The 15790-nt window shown below is 43.7% G+C and overlaps 1 protein-coding gene across 4 annotated transcripts in view; it reads left to right on the top strand.

The window, feature by feature from the left end:
• Positions 1-15790, top strand: part of LOC147149330 (receptor-type tyrosine-protein phosphatase zeta-like) — a 51394-nt gene that overhangs the window by 24542 nt on the left and 11062 nt on the right. Inside the window, exons 6-19 of one of the 4 annotated variants that reach the window (XM_086027595.1) lie at positions 367-436; positions 529-686; positions 1698-1848; positions 3595-3779; positions 4408-4534; positions 7876-7916; positions 8132-9656; positions 10512-10952; positions 11793-11931; positions 13188-13267; positions 13338-13423; positions 14291-14311; positions 14465-14561; positions 15548-15633. In XM_086027595.1, coding sequence (XP_085883721.1) covers positions 367-436; positions 529-686; positions 1698-1848; positions 3595-3779; positions 4408-4534; positions 7876-7916; positions 8132-9656; positions 10512-10952; positions 11793-11931; positions 13188-13267; positions 13338-13423; positions 14291-14311; positions 14465-14561; positions 15548-15633 — 3207 coding nt within the window. Of the gene's footprint in view, positions 1-366; positions 437-528; positions 687-1697; positions 1849-3594; positions 3780-4407; positions 4535-7875; positions 7917-8131; positions 10953-11792; positions 11932-13187; positions 13268-13337; positions 13424-14290; positions 14312-14464; positions 14562-15547; positions 15634-15790 lie in introns of all 4 variants that reach the window. The other 3 variants (XM_086027596.1, XM_086027593.1, XM_086027594.1) reach the window with 3 other exon arrangements.

Raw genomic sequence — 15790 nt, 5'->3', positions numbered from 1 at the left:
AGAAATGTAGAGCTTCCATTATTCACATGGAACCCCTATGACTAAAATAGTACCTCTCTGGTGAAAGCAGAACCTTTACAAACCAAAGGAAAACCTCGACGAACTGAACCAGAACCTCTTTTGGTCTGCTACTGTATGAGCCAAAAATAGAAACTCCATGATTCAAATAGAACCTTTATGGACAAAGCAGAACAACTATGAACCAAAGATAACCAGGTAAAAACTGAAGCCCTGAAGCAAATTAGAACCTCCATATTTCCAAGCAGAACCTCTAACATATTCCAGGTTTCCTGCAGCTTGCGTAGAAACTGGATGGATGCTATCTTATTAGCATTGATGCTAACCTTTTTGATCGTTTGTTGTCAGGCGAGCTTGGAGGAGGACAACGGCAACTTTGCCGCCATCATCGACGCCATCAACAGCGTCAGCAGATACGGTACCAGTACCACAGCTCGCTCTCAATAGAAGTCTATCTGCCGAAAAAATCTTCTCGTCACCACTACTAATAATCCACATGTTGTTGTGCAGGTAAGAGCGCCCTAGTGGCGCCCTTCACACCACAAGCACTCCTGCCCAGCTCTACGGACAAGTATTTCATCTACAACGGCTCGCTGACCACGCCGCCCTGCAGCGAGACGGTGGAGTGGGTCATCTTCAAGAACACCGTCTACATCTCGGCCGAGCAGGTGAGAGCCGCCATGCTAAGCTGACTAGCTACGGGTGAAGATGCGCATGCTAAAGCCTCCAATAGCTGAGCTACGATGGGAAACGTGTGTGTTCCATGTGGGGGCCGCCCGGAGGCCTCTGAGCGTGTCAACGCGTGCCTTGTGGCGCGCGCGGCCCTTTTTGGACTGACATGTATAGAAATGTCTGTCAACAACTTTTTAATGACACTCAAAGGAGTGTCTTGCAACATTCTTCTGTACCGCCAAGAGGACTGAGTGAAAACCCGGGGACATATAAAGTATAGGTGCAATTAGAGGACAGACAAATATGTTTAAAAAAAATTCTAAAGGATTTGATTATTGTGTTTCGTGGGAAAGACTAACTTTAGGAAGCGGGGCATGCTATTTGTCCAGTATTCAAGGTAGTTCAAATTCAATTTAAAGTTGTTAAAATATGCAATCAGAACAATGCGCAGGAGACTTTCCTTGATAAACATGAATTTTACAGTTCATTTTGTCACACGTTTATACATTAGATTTCCTGGGGACGCGAAATGGCACCAATTCAATGAAATTGGCTATATTCAGTACATACATGTTTGTACATATACAGCATATGTGTGTAGCCAATACTGTATGTGTTTGCACATACAGTATGTGTACTGTATCTAAAGACAGTCTGTGTGACTCCACACATGTGAAATGCGCAGTGGCACTTAAATTCTCACAATGTGATTTAAAGCTTCTTGACTTTTCCTCCGCAAGCTCGGCAGCCGGCATGCCTGGGCTGGTCGGCATTCCGGCTCGGGGCAGACTGCCACGCTATTAAACAATTACCTTTGACATCGTCTCCATTAGTATGTTGCAAGAACAGACAGCAGTCCAACATTTGATTTGTTGATTTTACTTGATTTTACTGATGACAAAATGACCAACATGGAATAAATATGATGCCGATTCTTAGCCGGTGGTTCTGCGAGGTGGTCAGGGACCATGCCCGTCATGTCCATTTGTTGTGCTGTTGTTGTCTAGCTGGAGGTGTTCTGCGAGGTCATGACCATGCAGCAGGCGGGTTACGTGATGCTGATGGACTACCTGCAGAACAACTACCGAGAGCAGCAGAGCAACTTCATGGGTCAGGTCTTTTCCTCCTACACCGGCACCGAGGAGCTCCTCACGCCAGGTACGCCCTGTGCCAACCCGCTCTCCCAAACAGAACGTCTAGGATCCAAATACTACTTCTAGGAACAACAACAGAATCTTTATGAACCAAACAGAAAATACAAAAACCAAGATGGGAACCTTCATGATGCAATTGGGACCTCTAAAAGTCAAACAGATTCTCCATGACCCAATTAGAGCCTCTATCACCGAAATAAATCATCCTGTGATAGAACTTTCTATGACCCACTCACACACATGTATGAACTACAAAGTAAACAGAACCTCTACCAACCAAAATAGAACCCCCACAATCCAAACAGATTCTCTAGATAGACCCCAATAAAACCAATCATGACCCAAACAGAACCTCTCGGGGTCAAAACAGATCCTCCACCATTCCAATAGAACACCTATGGAGCCAAATAGAAACTCCTATGAAGCAAAACAGAAGCTGCCATGACCCAAATGGAAGCCCGCTGACCCAAATGGAGTAGCAGAGGCAGCGGAGGAAAGCAGCAAGTTGCGTGAGACAACATCGACGTTTCCTGATGGTTGCGCTCGATGATTCATAATTAACAACATCGATCCACATGACACACAAACGCATGATCAATGTCATTAGTGGCACCGGTGGCCGAGGGTGCCAAGTGGTGGCAAGTAACCAAGTGCAAATAGTTGGTCACTGCTAAGTATTTGTACTTGGATACATTTCTGAGCCATCTTTGCCCGTATGTACTTGAGTATTTCTTTTTCTGATGACTTTTCACTTTCACTCCCTACCTTCGAAAAAGGAAACGTGTACTTTCTGCTTCTTACTTTAGCAATGCTTACTTGGTGGATTTCAAAACAAACGACAAAATGTGACCTTGCAATCTAACTTTTTTTTTGTCTCAATGCAAGCTAATAAGAGGAAAACCATTTTGTGCGCACAGGTGTTTGTTCGTTTTGTTATCAAAAGGGTATCATTTTCATTTTTTAAATTTGTACTTTTTGTACAAATTTCTACATTTTGATGATTGTTTACTCATGTATCTGTACTTTTACTTAAAGGGAAAAAAGTCAACCCAAACATTTGTTTTTCAAGAATATCTTCTATGCAGGCCCACTAATTGAAACAAGGTATTCTGATTAATATTGTGTTTGTGGAATATACGAATATGAGTTGAATAGCAAATCCACCCGTTTTTAGCCATCTCACGGGGCGACCATTTTGTCACTTGCTGTCGACTGAGAGTGACATCACAACTACCTAAGGGCTCAGTGAACGGCCAATCACAGCTCACCTGTTTTCTGAAGCTGAGCCAGGATTGGTTGTTATCCGAGCACTGAGCAACTGTGATGTCAATTTCAGTCGACAGCAAGTGACAAAATGGCCCCCCCTGAGCTGGCTAGATTTTGCTTCTTAACTCATATTCCACAAACACAATATTAATCAGAATGCCTTGTTTCATCTAGTGAGCCTGCATAGAACATATTCTTGGGAAAAAAAATGTTTTGGTTGACTTCCCGTTCAAGTACATTATGTGACTACTTCTGGTCCTTACTCCTAATAAGGCGGATACAAGAATACACGTTACAATCAGCCCATGTGTCACTCTGCCCTCGAGCCGTTGTAGGTGGACGTGCTTGTATTAACAACTGTTGACATTGCAACTGTTGACACAGAGGCGGTCAGAGTATCCTAAAAGTGCACTCAAGTAAGAGCGACTACCCACCCACCTCTGCAAATGTGGTGATTGACGGATGCCCCCGATGTTTCCGTCAGTGTGCAGCTCTGAGCCGGAGAACATGGAGGTGACGGCCTACAACTTGAGCAGTCTGCTGGTGACGTGGGAGCGGCCGCGGGCCGTCTACGACTCCGCCATCGAGAGGTACTTGGTCAGCTACAAGATGGCCGACGCGGAGGACGCTGCACTCTCGGAGTATCTGACAGATGGAGACCAGGATGTGGTGAGGTCCACGTGGCGGCCTGACATCGGCCTGACATAATAAAGGAATAAATTAAGAAATAAGAATTAAGAAAATAAAGAAATAAATTATCTCCCACAGCCAGTTTCAGTGAGCAACATGAAAGTTCGGTAGTCATATCTTTCAGAAGCAGACTCTCGAAAATGTCGCAAGAAGTCATGCCTGACAACAATTAGGAAGTCAGCCATTTTGCTTTGGAGCGGCCATTTGAGGCTCCTTAACAGGGATCTTTCGAAGCAGAACTTGCAGGCTACGTATTGCCCCTTGGAATGTTTGGGAAATTCAAAATTCAAATTCCAACTTGACTTTAAATGTGGTAGACATGTGTACCATGAGTACACGCACAAAAAAGGCTCAGAAGACATACCTGAAAAGACATCGGAAGTCTTCCATTTTGCTATGAAATGACCATTTTGGCCATTACAAGGGTTCCTTCGATTACAAACTTAAGCGAGAGATTACTGCGTTTTTAGCTCATTCACTCGACAGATGGATGAAGCTCAATTGCATTTCCAATGATTGCGTTTGGGGCAGCGGAAGCTAACTGAACTCGAACCGACCATCGGGTTCTGTGAAATGGACTTATTGACTGGATTTTGCTTGCCACCAGGGTGCCATCCTTGAGGAGCTGCTTGCCAACTCCAGCTACGTGGTCCAGGTGGTGGCGGTGTGCGCCAACGGCCTTTACGGACGCATCAGCGACCCCCTGACCTTCACCGTGCCCGTCGACGGCCCCGGTAAGCGCCAGCTCGCCCTTGTAGCGCTCGCCACACGAGACGCGTCATTTACGGAACGGACGATCGAATGACCGCTGGTGCAAAGTGAACGACTGAAAGTCACATTCTTACATCCATTTCATATGTAACAGAGTGCTTCTTTGACTTACGAGTTGAATTTGTTCTGTGATCGAGCGTGTGGCTCAATTTACTTATAGATCAAATCAGTGTTGCTCTTTGAAATGAATTGAAATTTCATATTGAAAATCCATTGCAGAACCCAAAACACCTTAAATATTTGCATTGCCTGTTTTAATACAGACTAAAAAATGCTGGTTTGTTTTCCTAACCCACTCGCTGGGTAACCTTTCAGTTTGAGCGGGTTGGGTTCATTACTTTGACCCAGCAGATTGTGTTGAAAATTGGATTTGGGTGGGCTGATAGCAACAACAAAACTGTCCCAAAGCCATTTTGGACAGTTATGTTGCGTGCTCAAGTTGAAGTAAGTTGAATGTAACATTCTTACAAAATGTTGGTGGCTGCTGGATGGCTTAGTGTGCAACACCGCTCACTTTGGACATCAGGGTTTAAAAAAAAACAAAAACATGCCAAACATATCGTGCGAGTGACAGCATTCCCCTGATGGGAAAAGTTGCTTCTTTGAAAAAAAATGTTTGTAATAATAAGAGTGAGATTTTGAAGCACAGCTACAGTATACTGCTATGCTTGTAACACAGTTCTTGCTAGCTTGACCTCATCAGTATGGGCAGTTTTGATTAGATCAAAATCTTGATCCAGTGTGCTGGGTAAGATCCTCAATCCAGTGCGTTGGATATAAATACCCCCAAAAAGATGTAATCAGGATGCGGCCTCATTGTTCGCGCAGAATGTACACAAGCTAAAAAAAAAAAGAGTATTGCAAAAATAACTTGAAAAAACTAACAATCATAAAAGCGACTTTTAAGTTGTCGAGGTGTTCTAGGATGCCCAGGGGAAAATGGCTAAGATAAACATCACAAACAATAATGCTAACAAATTCAGAGCTCAAGTTACATGTTACAGCTAATGTGCACCGAAACTCATAGCTGAATGAGTTTGCTACTAGTTACTAGCTAGCACGAGTAGCAAGCATGAAACCCTTGCCATTATTCCACAATACCGGACTACTTCCTCAACATTGCAAGACACACAAGTTAAACCAAATGGCCATGATAACTTAACCAGATAAGAAATGAGCACCACAAAAGTGGGCATTCCTGATTATATCCTCAGTCCAGTCAGTGTGTTTGATAGCTTGCAGCCACAGGCCCCTCCGGTGTTTTTGAAATGGCCTGTAACCCCTTTCCACCCTGATTCGTATGCTTGTAACAGCTAAGCATGTTGATATTGTTCCAAACTATTCAAAAACTATGACTACTCCACGTCACCAAAAAAAAAAAAAAAAGTTTTCAGCCACACACGTATGTTTGAGTCGATGATGACGTGAACCAAAATGGGTCTTTTGGGGTATCTTTTGACCCAGCAGTTTTAAGCGTGCAAAGAAAAATGCAATGTGATGTATCGAAATATAAAAAAAGAATTTGAAGGAATAATCTGCTATTACAACTCGTAAGTCAAAGGCAGCCGTGTAGTTAGCCATGATGTGCTTCAATGCTCCTTGTCATTCATCATACGTGATTGTTTTTCTCTCTTCATCCCTCAGCCCCACTTTCATTCTCATTGTTGACTTTTTGTTTCGACGCTCGTCTTCTTTTGTCTTCACGACTTGCTCATCGTCTTCCTTCAAGACGCTTGTTGTCGTTCCCATGTCGCCATCCTTTTTTCTTGTGCTGCTCACAGTAAGAACAGTGTTAGCATTTAGCATCATGTGTGACACGCACTTTGTATTGCACGCTGAATTAAAAACTCTTGAAGGAGACGAACAGGGGGCGCAATGTTAATGTATACTGACCATTTACATCTGATATTACAAAAAAATAAAAATGATACTGATACATTGTATTCATTATCCTGAAATGTAGCACGAATTACATACATTTTTTTAACAATAAAAAGAAAAGAAAAGAAAACAAAACAAAACAAAACAAAGGTAATGTCCAAAGACCTTGAACAAATGATTTTAAGTCATTTGGACTAGGCTGTTTTTTATTTTTTATGAGAACCTGCACTTTGGGAAAACAAATGTCAGATTTATGTGATTGTACATGACAATCACATCTGCGCTTTTAATTTGGCCAAAATTATGTTTTTTTTTTGGTTTAGTTTACTATTAGTATTAGTATTAGTAGTAGTAGCATTAGTAGTAGTAGTAGCAGCAGCAGCAGTAGCAGTAGTAGCATTGATGCCCAGTTCCACTAATGTAGTTCAGCATTTTTCAAAATGATACAACATAACTATTTATTGAAAATTATTTTGTGGACCTACAAGCTATGGCTCCAACAGAACCACTGATTTACACACATGACATGTATTTCATTACTTAATATATCCCAAATCGTCACTCCCCCTCCTCCAGTGATAAACTTATAAAACCTCACTTCATGCTTCACAAAGCAGTTTCAACCGTGACACGTAACAGGTAAGAACAAAACTCGGCCTCCTTCCGCCCACCGTGCGCCTCCGTCGCATTTGCAGAAAACGCTTTTTTTGCATTTCTTTTACACCTCCGTGGGGGCGGCAGACAGGCGGAGTTCAAACGTAAAAGCGGCCCGTCGAGGAGGACCGAGCAGAAAACGATTTACTGCAAATGCGCTTTGGTTTTCTTTCCCGTGCTTGGGAAATCCTGGCATGATGATGTTCTTTGAGCTTTTTAGCATGGAAATGTCTAAACTGTCCTTCTTCATTCTCCCGCTGTCACTTGAATCATTTACAATCATTTACATTGCGGTTGAAAAGGATTTTCAGACAATTCCGCAGACTTTTTAGTGTCTTTGTGATTGTCAGTCATGCAGATCGTCATGGTTATAATCTGCAAAAATTGAGGGACGGCAACTGGACTTTTCTTGTTTGACGTGAAAGCTTCCTCAATTTATGTCTCAGGTGGATGGTCACACATGTGAACATGGCCTGCAGTCGATCGGGGAACCCCACACCAAAAATGTAGACCTGTCCAATCCTTTTGGATTAAAGGTGAAACCTCCTCAATAGCCAACAGGAGTCCAGTTGTCAACATGCAATTTTTGCGGATTACTTTTTTTAGCGCTCCCCATTTCTTCTCCAAAATGTTCTCATAAGTTTGTCTTTCCCGCCTCATTGTGTTTGGAGAAATGTCAATGCCGTTGAAACTGAATAAATAGTGTGAGTGTTTTTTTGTTGTTGTTTTGTTTCAACTCATTTTGTCCCAATTGGTGTTCTTCTTTCAGGAAATAGCCCAATCCCAGATTCAATTGAGTTTGATTACGAGGTAAGAAATGTTTGCCTCGCGTATTGTATTTCACCTGTACATAATTTAAAACAATAACAACTATATTTATGACAGTGTTTATAATACCTCAAGGGGAATTTGTGGTAGACTAGCTAGACCTGGCGAATTTAATTTGAGTGAATTTAAAACATACTGTACCAATGGAAAAATGTTTATTAGCTTCCCAACTATTCAGTATGGTTTCTTACCACTAGGAGGAGAACTACCCACCGGATCCAGGGTTAAATGAATCCGTGCAAACAGAAGATTACGTTCAGGCTTGGATTCCGACAAAATCGCCTTCGACCTCAACTTCGGGACCACCTCGCCAGCCGCCGCAACATGGAGTCACAGCCACCAAGACAGAGTCAACTACCGTTGCCACAACCTCTTCCCAGCGTACAACCTCCAGTCGGCCACCGGAGCAGTCCACTAGGTCCTCATCCACGTCTCCTCTGTACGCAAACACACGAAACCACCAGGGCGGGGTCAAGCCAAAGTCCTCGAAAAACAGTAAAGCAGGCCTGAATTCCACAGCTCCGACAGTAAGCAGCTCTTGGATGAACGGGGGTAAAGGTCTGCCCTCAAACGGAACCACCACTACTTCAACCACTAACAAGACCATGATCATACCCATCACAACAACCATGAAAAAGGCCCTGGCTACTAACAAGACAACGGCCATAAAGAGGACTACTGCACTGACTGCAAACACGACCAAAAACGAGATGACAATCATGACCCGGTTAATGAACAAGACCACGCTCAAGACCCCCACCATGAATACGACAATGGAAATGACTCCATATTCAACCGCAAACAAGACTGTGACTACGAACAAGACAACTGCAGTGACCACAAACACAACCAAAAACTGGAGCACAAATGTCACTACAACAACGGCAATGACTCCAACCACGACTGCAAAAAAGACCACGTCCGTGATCCTGTCGATGACCAAAACCACTAGCATGACTTGGCCAATGACCAAGACCATGAACAAGATCACAACCATGAATACGACAACAGAAATGACGACAAATCCAACCGCAAACAAGACCACGACCATGACCAGGTCAATGAACAAGACTACAAACAAGACCACAACCATGAATACGACAATGAAAATGACTACAAACAAGACCACGACCATGACCAGACCAATGAGCAAGAGCACAAACATGAACAAAACCACAACCATGACCCCAGCAACGAACAAAACAACTACCATGACCAGACTAATGTCCAAGACCACGAACAAGACCACAACCACGAATACGACAATGGAAATGACTACAAACCCAACTGCAAACAAGACAACGACCGTGGCCCCGCCAACAAACAAAACCGTGACCACGACTGGGCCATTCACCAAGATCATGAACGAGACCACAACCATGAATACTAACACAACCAAAAGCAAGACCACGACTTCAAACCAGCCAATGAACAAAAACACAACTACAACCAAAACCATGAACATGACCACAAACCTGACCCATCTAAGTGACTATATCATCACACCATCGTCTGTCCACATTGACCTGCACGAAGGTCTGACCAAACCCGAAACAGATGATGGACTGCTAGATGATGACAGGTTACAGGTCCAGGGTGAGCCCCCTGGGGAATCTCCTTCGCGAGGGCCTACAACTCCCAGCATGCCTCATTTTTCAACAACAAAGCCTTCAGTGTGGCGAAGCGGCGTTCTTTTGCAGACCATGCCGCCACTCTCAAAGGGTGAGCTCTTCTCTGTCCTCGCCCCTTCTTCCACACCCTCTTCCCTTTCCTTTGATGTCACAGACCCCCACCCCAGCCCCTGGCCTGTCCCCTCAGCCCGCTTGCATGAGCTCACCCCTTCCTCCTCCGTGGACACCGACCTACTGCCTCGCCAAATCCCTGCCTCTCACAACTCTCACCCTGCTCCCTCTTTTGCTGATGACTTGGCATCTTTCTCTTCAAATGACCGCTCGGAGGTGCCGGAATTTGGGGTGTCCCTCTCAGAGGTCTCCCTGTCCCTCAGTTCCATCCTGGGTGCTGGCCAGCATACCGGCGCCACACCGCTGCCTCGCCAAGACCCTTCTTCTCTTCCCACTCTCTCTTTTGCCAATGACTTGGCAGCTTTCTCTTCGGGTGACCCTGCCGACGTGTCGGAATGGGGGGCATCCTTCTCTGAGGTGGCGCTGTCCCTCAGCCCCACATTGCGGCCATCGGTTCTCCTTTCTAGTGACTTCCCACTTTCTGCTGCCACTCCGGGTCTTATGCCATCATTCTCTAATGAAGTGGAGCTCTTGGGGTATGGGACAGGAAGTACCCCTGACTCCTTCCTGCCTGAGGTTGGTGATGGCATGTTCTCGGATACCATATGTGGTTGCTCCCTGGAGCCCTCAGTGTCCTGGCCCCATGCCTCGCCCCACGTCCCTCTCAGGGCCTCAACCTCGGTTGTTGGTGTGGATTTCCTCATGAGTTCTTTGGGTGTCCTTGTGAGTTCTTTTTCTGGTGTGGCTTCTGGTGGCCTGGTGGTTCCCCTCTCGCCCTCCTTGCCAGTGCCCCCCTTCTCGGCCACTCACAGTGCGACGCCCGTTTCTGTTGCAGCCACCACATCTGAGCCTGCGTTGTTGCCATCGCTCCCTTCCGTTCCCACGACACCCACTTCCGCAGACCCAAGTCATGGCGTCTCAGGGTCCGACGTGGATCAGGAGTGGGACGGCATACAGGTGTCAGCCTCGGGTGAGAGCACCCTTCCTCATTCCACGGACCCCTCTTCCACCACCACGTTGCAGTCTGGACAAACGCCCGGGGATTTGGACGAGCGCTCCTCAGCATTTTATTTTGACAGTGAGAGCGGGAGCTCTGTTGGATCCGGGCGAGCGGGCGTCGCCTCGCCGATTATACCCGTGGTCCCCTTGCCTACCTCCCCCGAGGAGAGCGGCTCGGGTCAGGCTGAGAACCTGTATGACAACGACACCTCCTCGGACTTCAGCATTCCCGAGCGAACCCAGCGGGAGTCGGAAAAAGAGGAGCAACCAGTGGCAGGTAACCATGTCCGCGCCGGTGGGAGAAAGCGTCCCGCCGGTCGGTCAGTCGGGCGTACCCGACACGAGTGACGCCGTGACCGCAGCCGCCAGTCAAAGTCTTCATGCATGTGAAAGCAAATCCATTCCGGAGTGACTTTGGTTAACATTCCATCAGTCATCTGCGTTTCCAAGCATGCATTTAGAAAGATCATTGCCAAACCTATTGTAGTACCACAAAACCACCACTAGAATAGAATAGAATAGACCTTTATTGCCATTGTTGCAGAGCAAGCTGACAAGCAGTTCAGCGACATATAGAAAGTGCATAAAACTATGTAAATGTATTATGCAAAATCGAAAACTGTACACTACAAATACTACAACATATTCTACAAAACACTACAACTACTGTACATCAAAAAGTACCCAATTGCCATTTTTCATGAATTCGTCGGAGTTATTTTTTTTCAATCCACGAATCCACAAGATTGAACTCAGGTTCAAACCATTCCGACAAATCCAGTTTGCCAGGCGGGCCGTCATCTTCTTCATCTTCATCATCTCGTCTTTGGAATGCATTTTGACTTCTTGATCTTGTCATTGCAACTTCTTTACTTGGAGTCACTCTCTTTTCTTCGCTTGATCATTTTCTTCGCCGTGGCCGTCGGGCGTTCACGCTTACAAATGAGCGCAACTTTTTCCAGCTTTTGGACCAACTTGCGCTTCCTCCGTGAGAGGTCTGGACGGAGCCTGGAGATCCGATGACACCTCCAGAAATTTCACATCAGCGTCTTCTTCTGAGACCTGTGACGATCGGGCCGTGCGGTTTTTCGCGTAACAACATCGTATGTGTGTGCAGACGTGAGCAACAGCAGCCACGAGTCTCGTGTGGGCTCCGTCCGGGACAGCGAGAGGAAGGCGGTCGTCCCGCTGGCCGTCATCTCCACGCTCACGGCCCTCGGGCTCGTAGTCCTCCTCGGCATCCTGGTCTACTGGAGGTGAGCAACTCGCACACTTCTTTGACACTTCAGCCCCCCATGGACAGTGTATCCCTCAGGGTATATACATATATATATACATATATACATTTATATATACATATATATATACATATATATAGATATACATATATATATATATATATATATATATATATATATATATATATATATACATATATACATTTATACATACAAATTTATCCGAAAAAAAGTCTGTTTTGTTTATTTCCCCAAAAATCATACATTTCCGTTATAAGTCAGATAAATACCCAGTAAACGTGATATAATTTGGAAAAAAGTAGCATGTTTCTGGAAAAGTCAACTCAATCATGACAGAGTCGTACATTTCGGAAAAAAGTCAATTGTTCTTTTTGACATTTTGATCTGCGCTGAAGCGGCATCATGCTCTGTTCTCATGCCGCTAATAGCTGATGTCAATTGTTGGACCACACGCTTTTGCCTCGATTTTTATTTAGTTTCCTCCCTTTCGTCAGAGCCCCTTATTGTAAAAATTACAACTTTTTTTTTTCTTTGGAAAATGCGACGTTTCTCTCATAACACTAACTTTTTCCCCTTCAAAACGTGAACTTGTCATCCTAACATTACATACTACTATTTTGAAAATAGGCAGCTTTTTCATTTGGATTGTACATTGTAGCCATGTTTAACTGGCATTATGATTCTCTTCTCTATTATGCATTATCATCTAGCTGTTATGAAATGCGCTGTATAAATAAAATTGTATTGTATTGAATTGTATATTAGGTCAAAGGTTTGAAAACCCTTGTTGTAAAGTTGACCATTTTTCTTAATATAATGTAATTATCTTTTTATTCCCCCCCCACCAAAAAAAGGAATCTCTGTTCTTAATGAGATTTTCTCTTGGAAAAAAAATGTCATAACATTTCAACTTTTTTTTGTTTGTTTCAGGGCGGTGGGGGGGGGGGTGTTCCTATCAAATTTATATTGCATTTTCCACATGGTAGTTTTGCTAAATAAACATCACGATTCTGTATTAATGTGAATTTATTCTCTTAAGATTGCTACTTTTTACGTCGACAAAGTCCTTGTTATTTTAAATATGCCAACTTTTTGGGTGAGAAAATGCCACTTTATTCCCACAGGGGTTTTTTTCTGTCAAAAATGCGGGCGTACTCATGGTGGTCAAGTTCTATCGGAGTTACCATTATGTATTCTATTGCTTCAAAAGTTTTCACAGGCCTTGTTGTGAAGTGTTCAACTTTTGGCCTCAGGTTGTGTTTTCAGACGGCGCATTTCTACGTGGACGAACGCGCCTGCCCCCGCATCGCTGACACAGCCGCATTCACATCCGGTAACCTCAGTGCAGATTCCGCAGAATAAAAGTGCCCCGAAAGATGTTTCACGTACGGTTTGCCTTCTAGACGAAAAAGCCGCACTTCCTGTCCAAGACTTTGTTCAACACGTCGCCGAGCTTCACCGAACGAACGGATTTCAGCGCAAATTTGAGGTGTCTTCAAACTTTCTCTTGGTTGCTTCTTCTGCATGGAAAGTGCAAAAGTGTGCGTGTGCGTGTCTGTGTGCGTGCGTCTGCATGATGCCCGGATGTATCGTGCTTTTGTTCGTCATGCGTGTCACTTGACAAGGACCTCTAGGGGGCGGCCCCAAACGTCGCAATGGAAATCCAAATCATTAATGCTACATCCGCAAATTGATGAGGCTTGACTGGATATCAAATAGATGTCTTTTCAAGAAAAAAAAAAAAAAGTTCTGAAAACGTTGGTATGTTTTATAAAAAAAAAAATTATATTTGTGGAAAACACGTTAAAAATTTTCAAATATAGTTTTCACTTTTTCTTTAAAAAAAAGTTGTATATTTACATTTTTAAAAAGTCATTTCTGTAGGTCATATATTTCAGGAAAAAAAACATGCATTTCATTGAAAAAAAAAGTTTGATATTTATGATGAAGTACATTTCTAAAAATAAAGTTATAAATCCCCCCCACCCCCAAAAAATTGTGTATTTCCATATATATTTTTTTAAGTAGCATATTGCAGAAAGAAGTCATTTGCAGCATGTCTAAATGACTGCTTTTGCGAAATGTCAAAAGGAGCATCATGTCATGGCGAGCAAACGGCTCATTTGTCCACACTGACTGCGCTTTTTGTACCGTAGCTGCACTTGGACAGCCAAAAATGCTCAGAACAAATCAACTGCCATGAATTGTTCAAGTCTGGTCAAGTTCATCTTTGCTTTTGTCCAATTGTGCCCGGTTGCCGTTGGTCCTCATGTCAACTATGATTGCCATTTTGTGTTGTCATGGTAACGCCCTGGCCGCCCCCATTCACACTCCCCGTCTTCCTCGTCCTGGCTAGCTGCTAAAGGAGAGTTACGAGGTAAGACGCCCCCTCCTGGCGACCGTTTGCATGCACCTTTGTTTGTGCTGTCACTTTTGGATGCTCTTTTATTTCATGGGAACAAGAGGATGTGTGATATGCAGTATTTCAATATTTATACATCATTTTTATGTGTGTGTGCACATGTGGAAGGAGGTGCAGGCGTACACGGCGGACGTGGCGATGACCTCGGAGACGTCCAACCATCCCGACAACAAGAGCAAGAACCGATACAGCAACATACTCGCTTGTCAGTTGGGGCAACACACTTTTTCCTCTTCTTTTTTGTTTACACAATGAAAAATCATCCTGCTTTGTCATTTGTGTTACAAAGCTAACAGCCACCTTTTTATTCATGTTTCTATCTATCTATATATCTATATAATTTTAAATTCAATTTGAATTCATTTCAATTAAATGACAAATTGCCATTCTGCACGAGTTGTGATACACAGCAAACTGTGACATTCTTTTTGCTTTATTCGATTTTAATTTGATTTTGAATTCAATAGTAATTCAATTTCAAAATATTTTTCCAATTTTTTGTTCTGTCAACTACATGAAATTACAACACAAAAAAACATTTAAAATATTTTTTTTTAAAAACACCCTGGCCTGTGAAATGTGCTACAGTGCTAACATAGCAACATGTTTTTTTCTGTTTGCTTCATTTCATGAGTAGTAGTAGCATCGTTTACAAAACCATTCTGGCCTGTGAATTGTGCGAAACAGCTCACACGTTTTTCAAACTTTAGAATCTAATTCTAAATCTAGTTCATTCTAAATCTAAAATGAAACGATGTGGAATTTCAAATGAAATGAAAGAACCTCCTCGGCAACATTTTGGCCTGGGAGTTGTGCTAGTGAGCTAAAGTAGCAACCCTTTTTGAAAATTAATTTAAAAATGAAATTGCATATTAAATGTAGAAATCTCCTATAAAATAAAATGACAATGACTTTTCAGCTCCGCGTGAGAATGTGATAGTTACCGTAGCGACAAGCACTTTCGTCCTTCATCAAATGTGACACGGCCGCAAATGAATCAAACGCTTGAGATTTTCTGTTCTCTTTGTTGACTCTCCGTGACGAGTATTGTGGCGGTTGCAAATGAAAAGTTGAGTTTCGTAAAGGCAAAGTTGGCTCAGGTGTTCGCCGACCGTAGACGAAATCCAATAATGTGAAGTACTCACCCTTAACGTTGACGCGTTGTTGTCTTTGCCTCTGTGTCCTTTCCAGTCGATCACAGTCGAGTGCGACTCTCGGCGTCCGCGGCTGACAAGGACGGATGCTGTCGAGATTACATCAACGCCAACTTCGTCGACGTACGTGAGACACTTGACGACGGCCGAGCCACTTTGCTCCTCTTTGGTCCTTTTTCCCACTCATCGACGCCGTCGGCCTGTGGCGGTTTCGGCCTTTGACAACTTTTTTCAACTTCACAACACCTACCATTCGCCTGCTCCCTTTCATTGCATGGCT

The sequence above is a fragment of the Filicampus tigris genome, chromosome 4 (genome assembly GCF_054856515.1).
Source record: "Filicampus tigris isolate MCC_2025a chromosome 4, RoL_Ftig_1.0, whole genome shotgun sequence".
Classification (NCBI taxonomy): domain Eukaryota; kingdom Metazoa; phylum Chordata; class Actinopteri; order Syngnathiformes; family Syngnathidae; genus Filicampus; species Filicampus tigris.
Note: the sequence above shows the minus strand (reverse complement) of the source record. Positions and strands in the feature narration are given on the sequence as shown.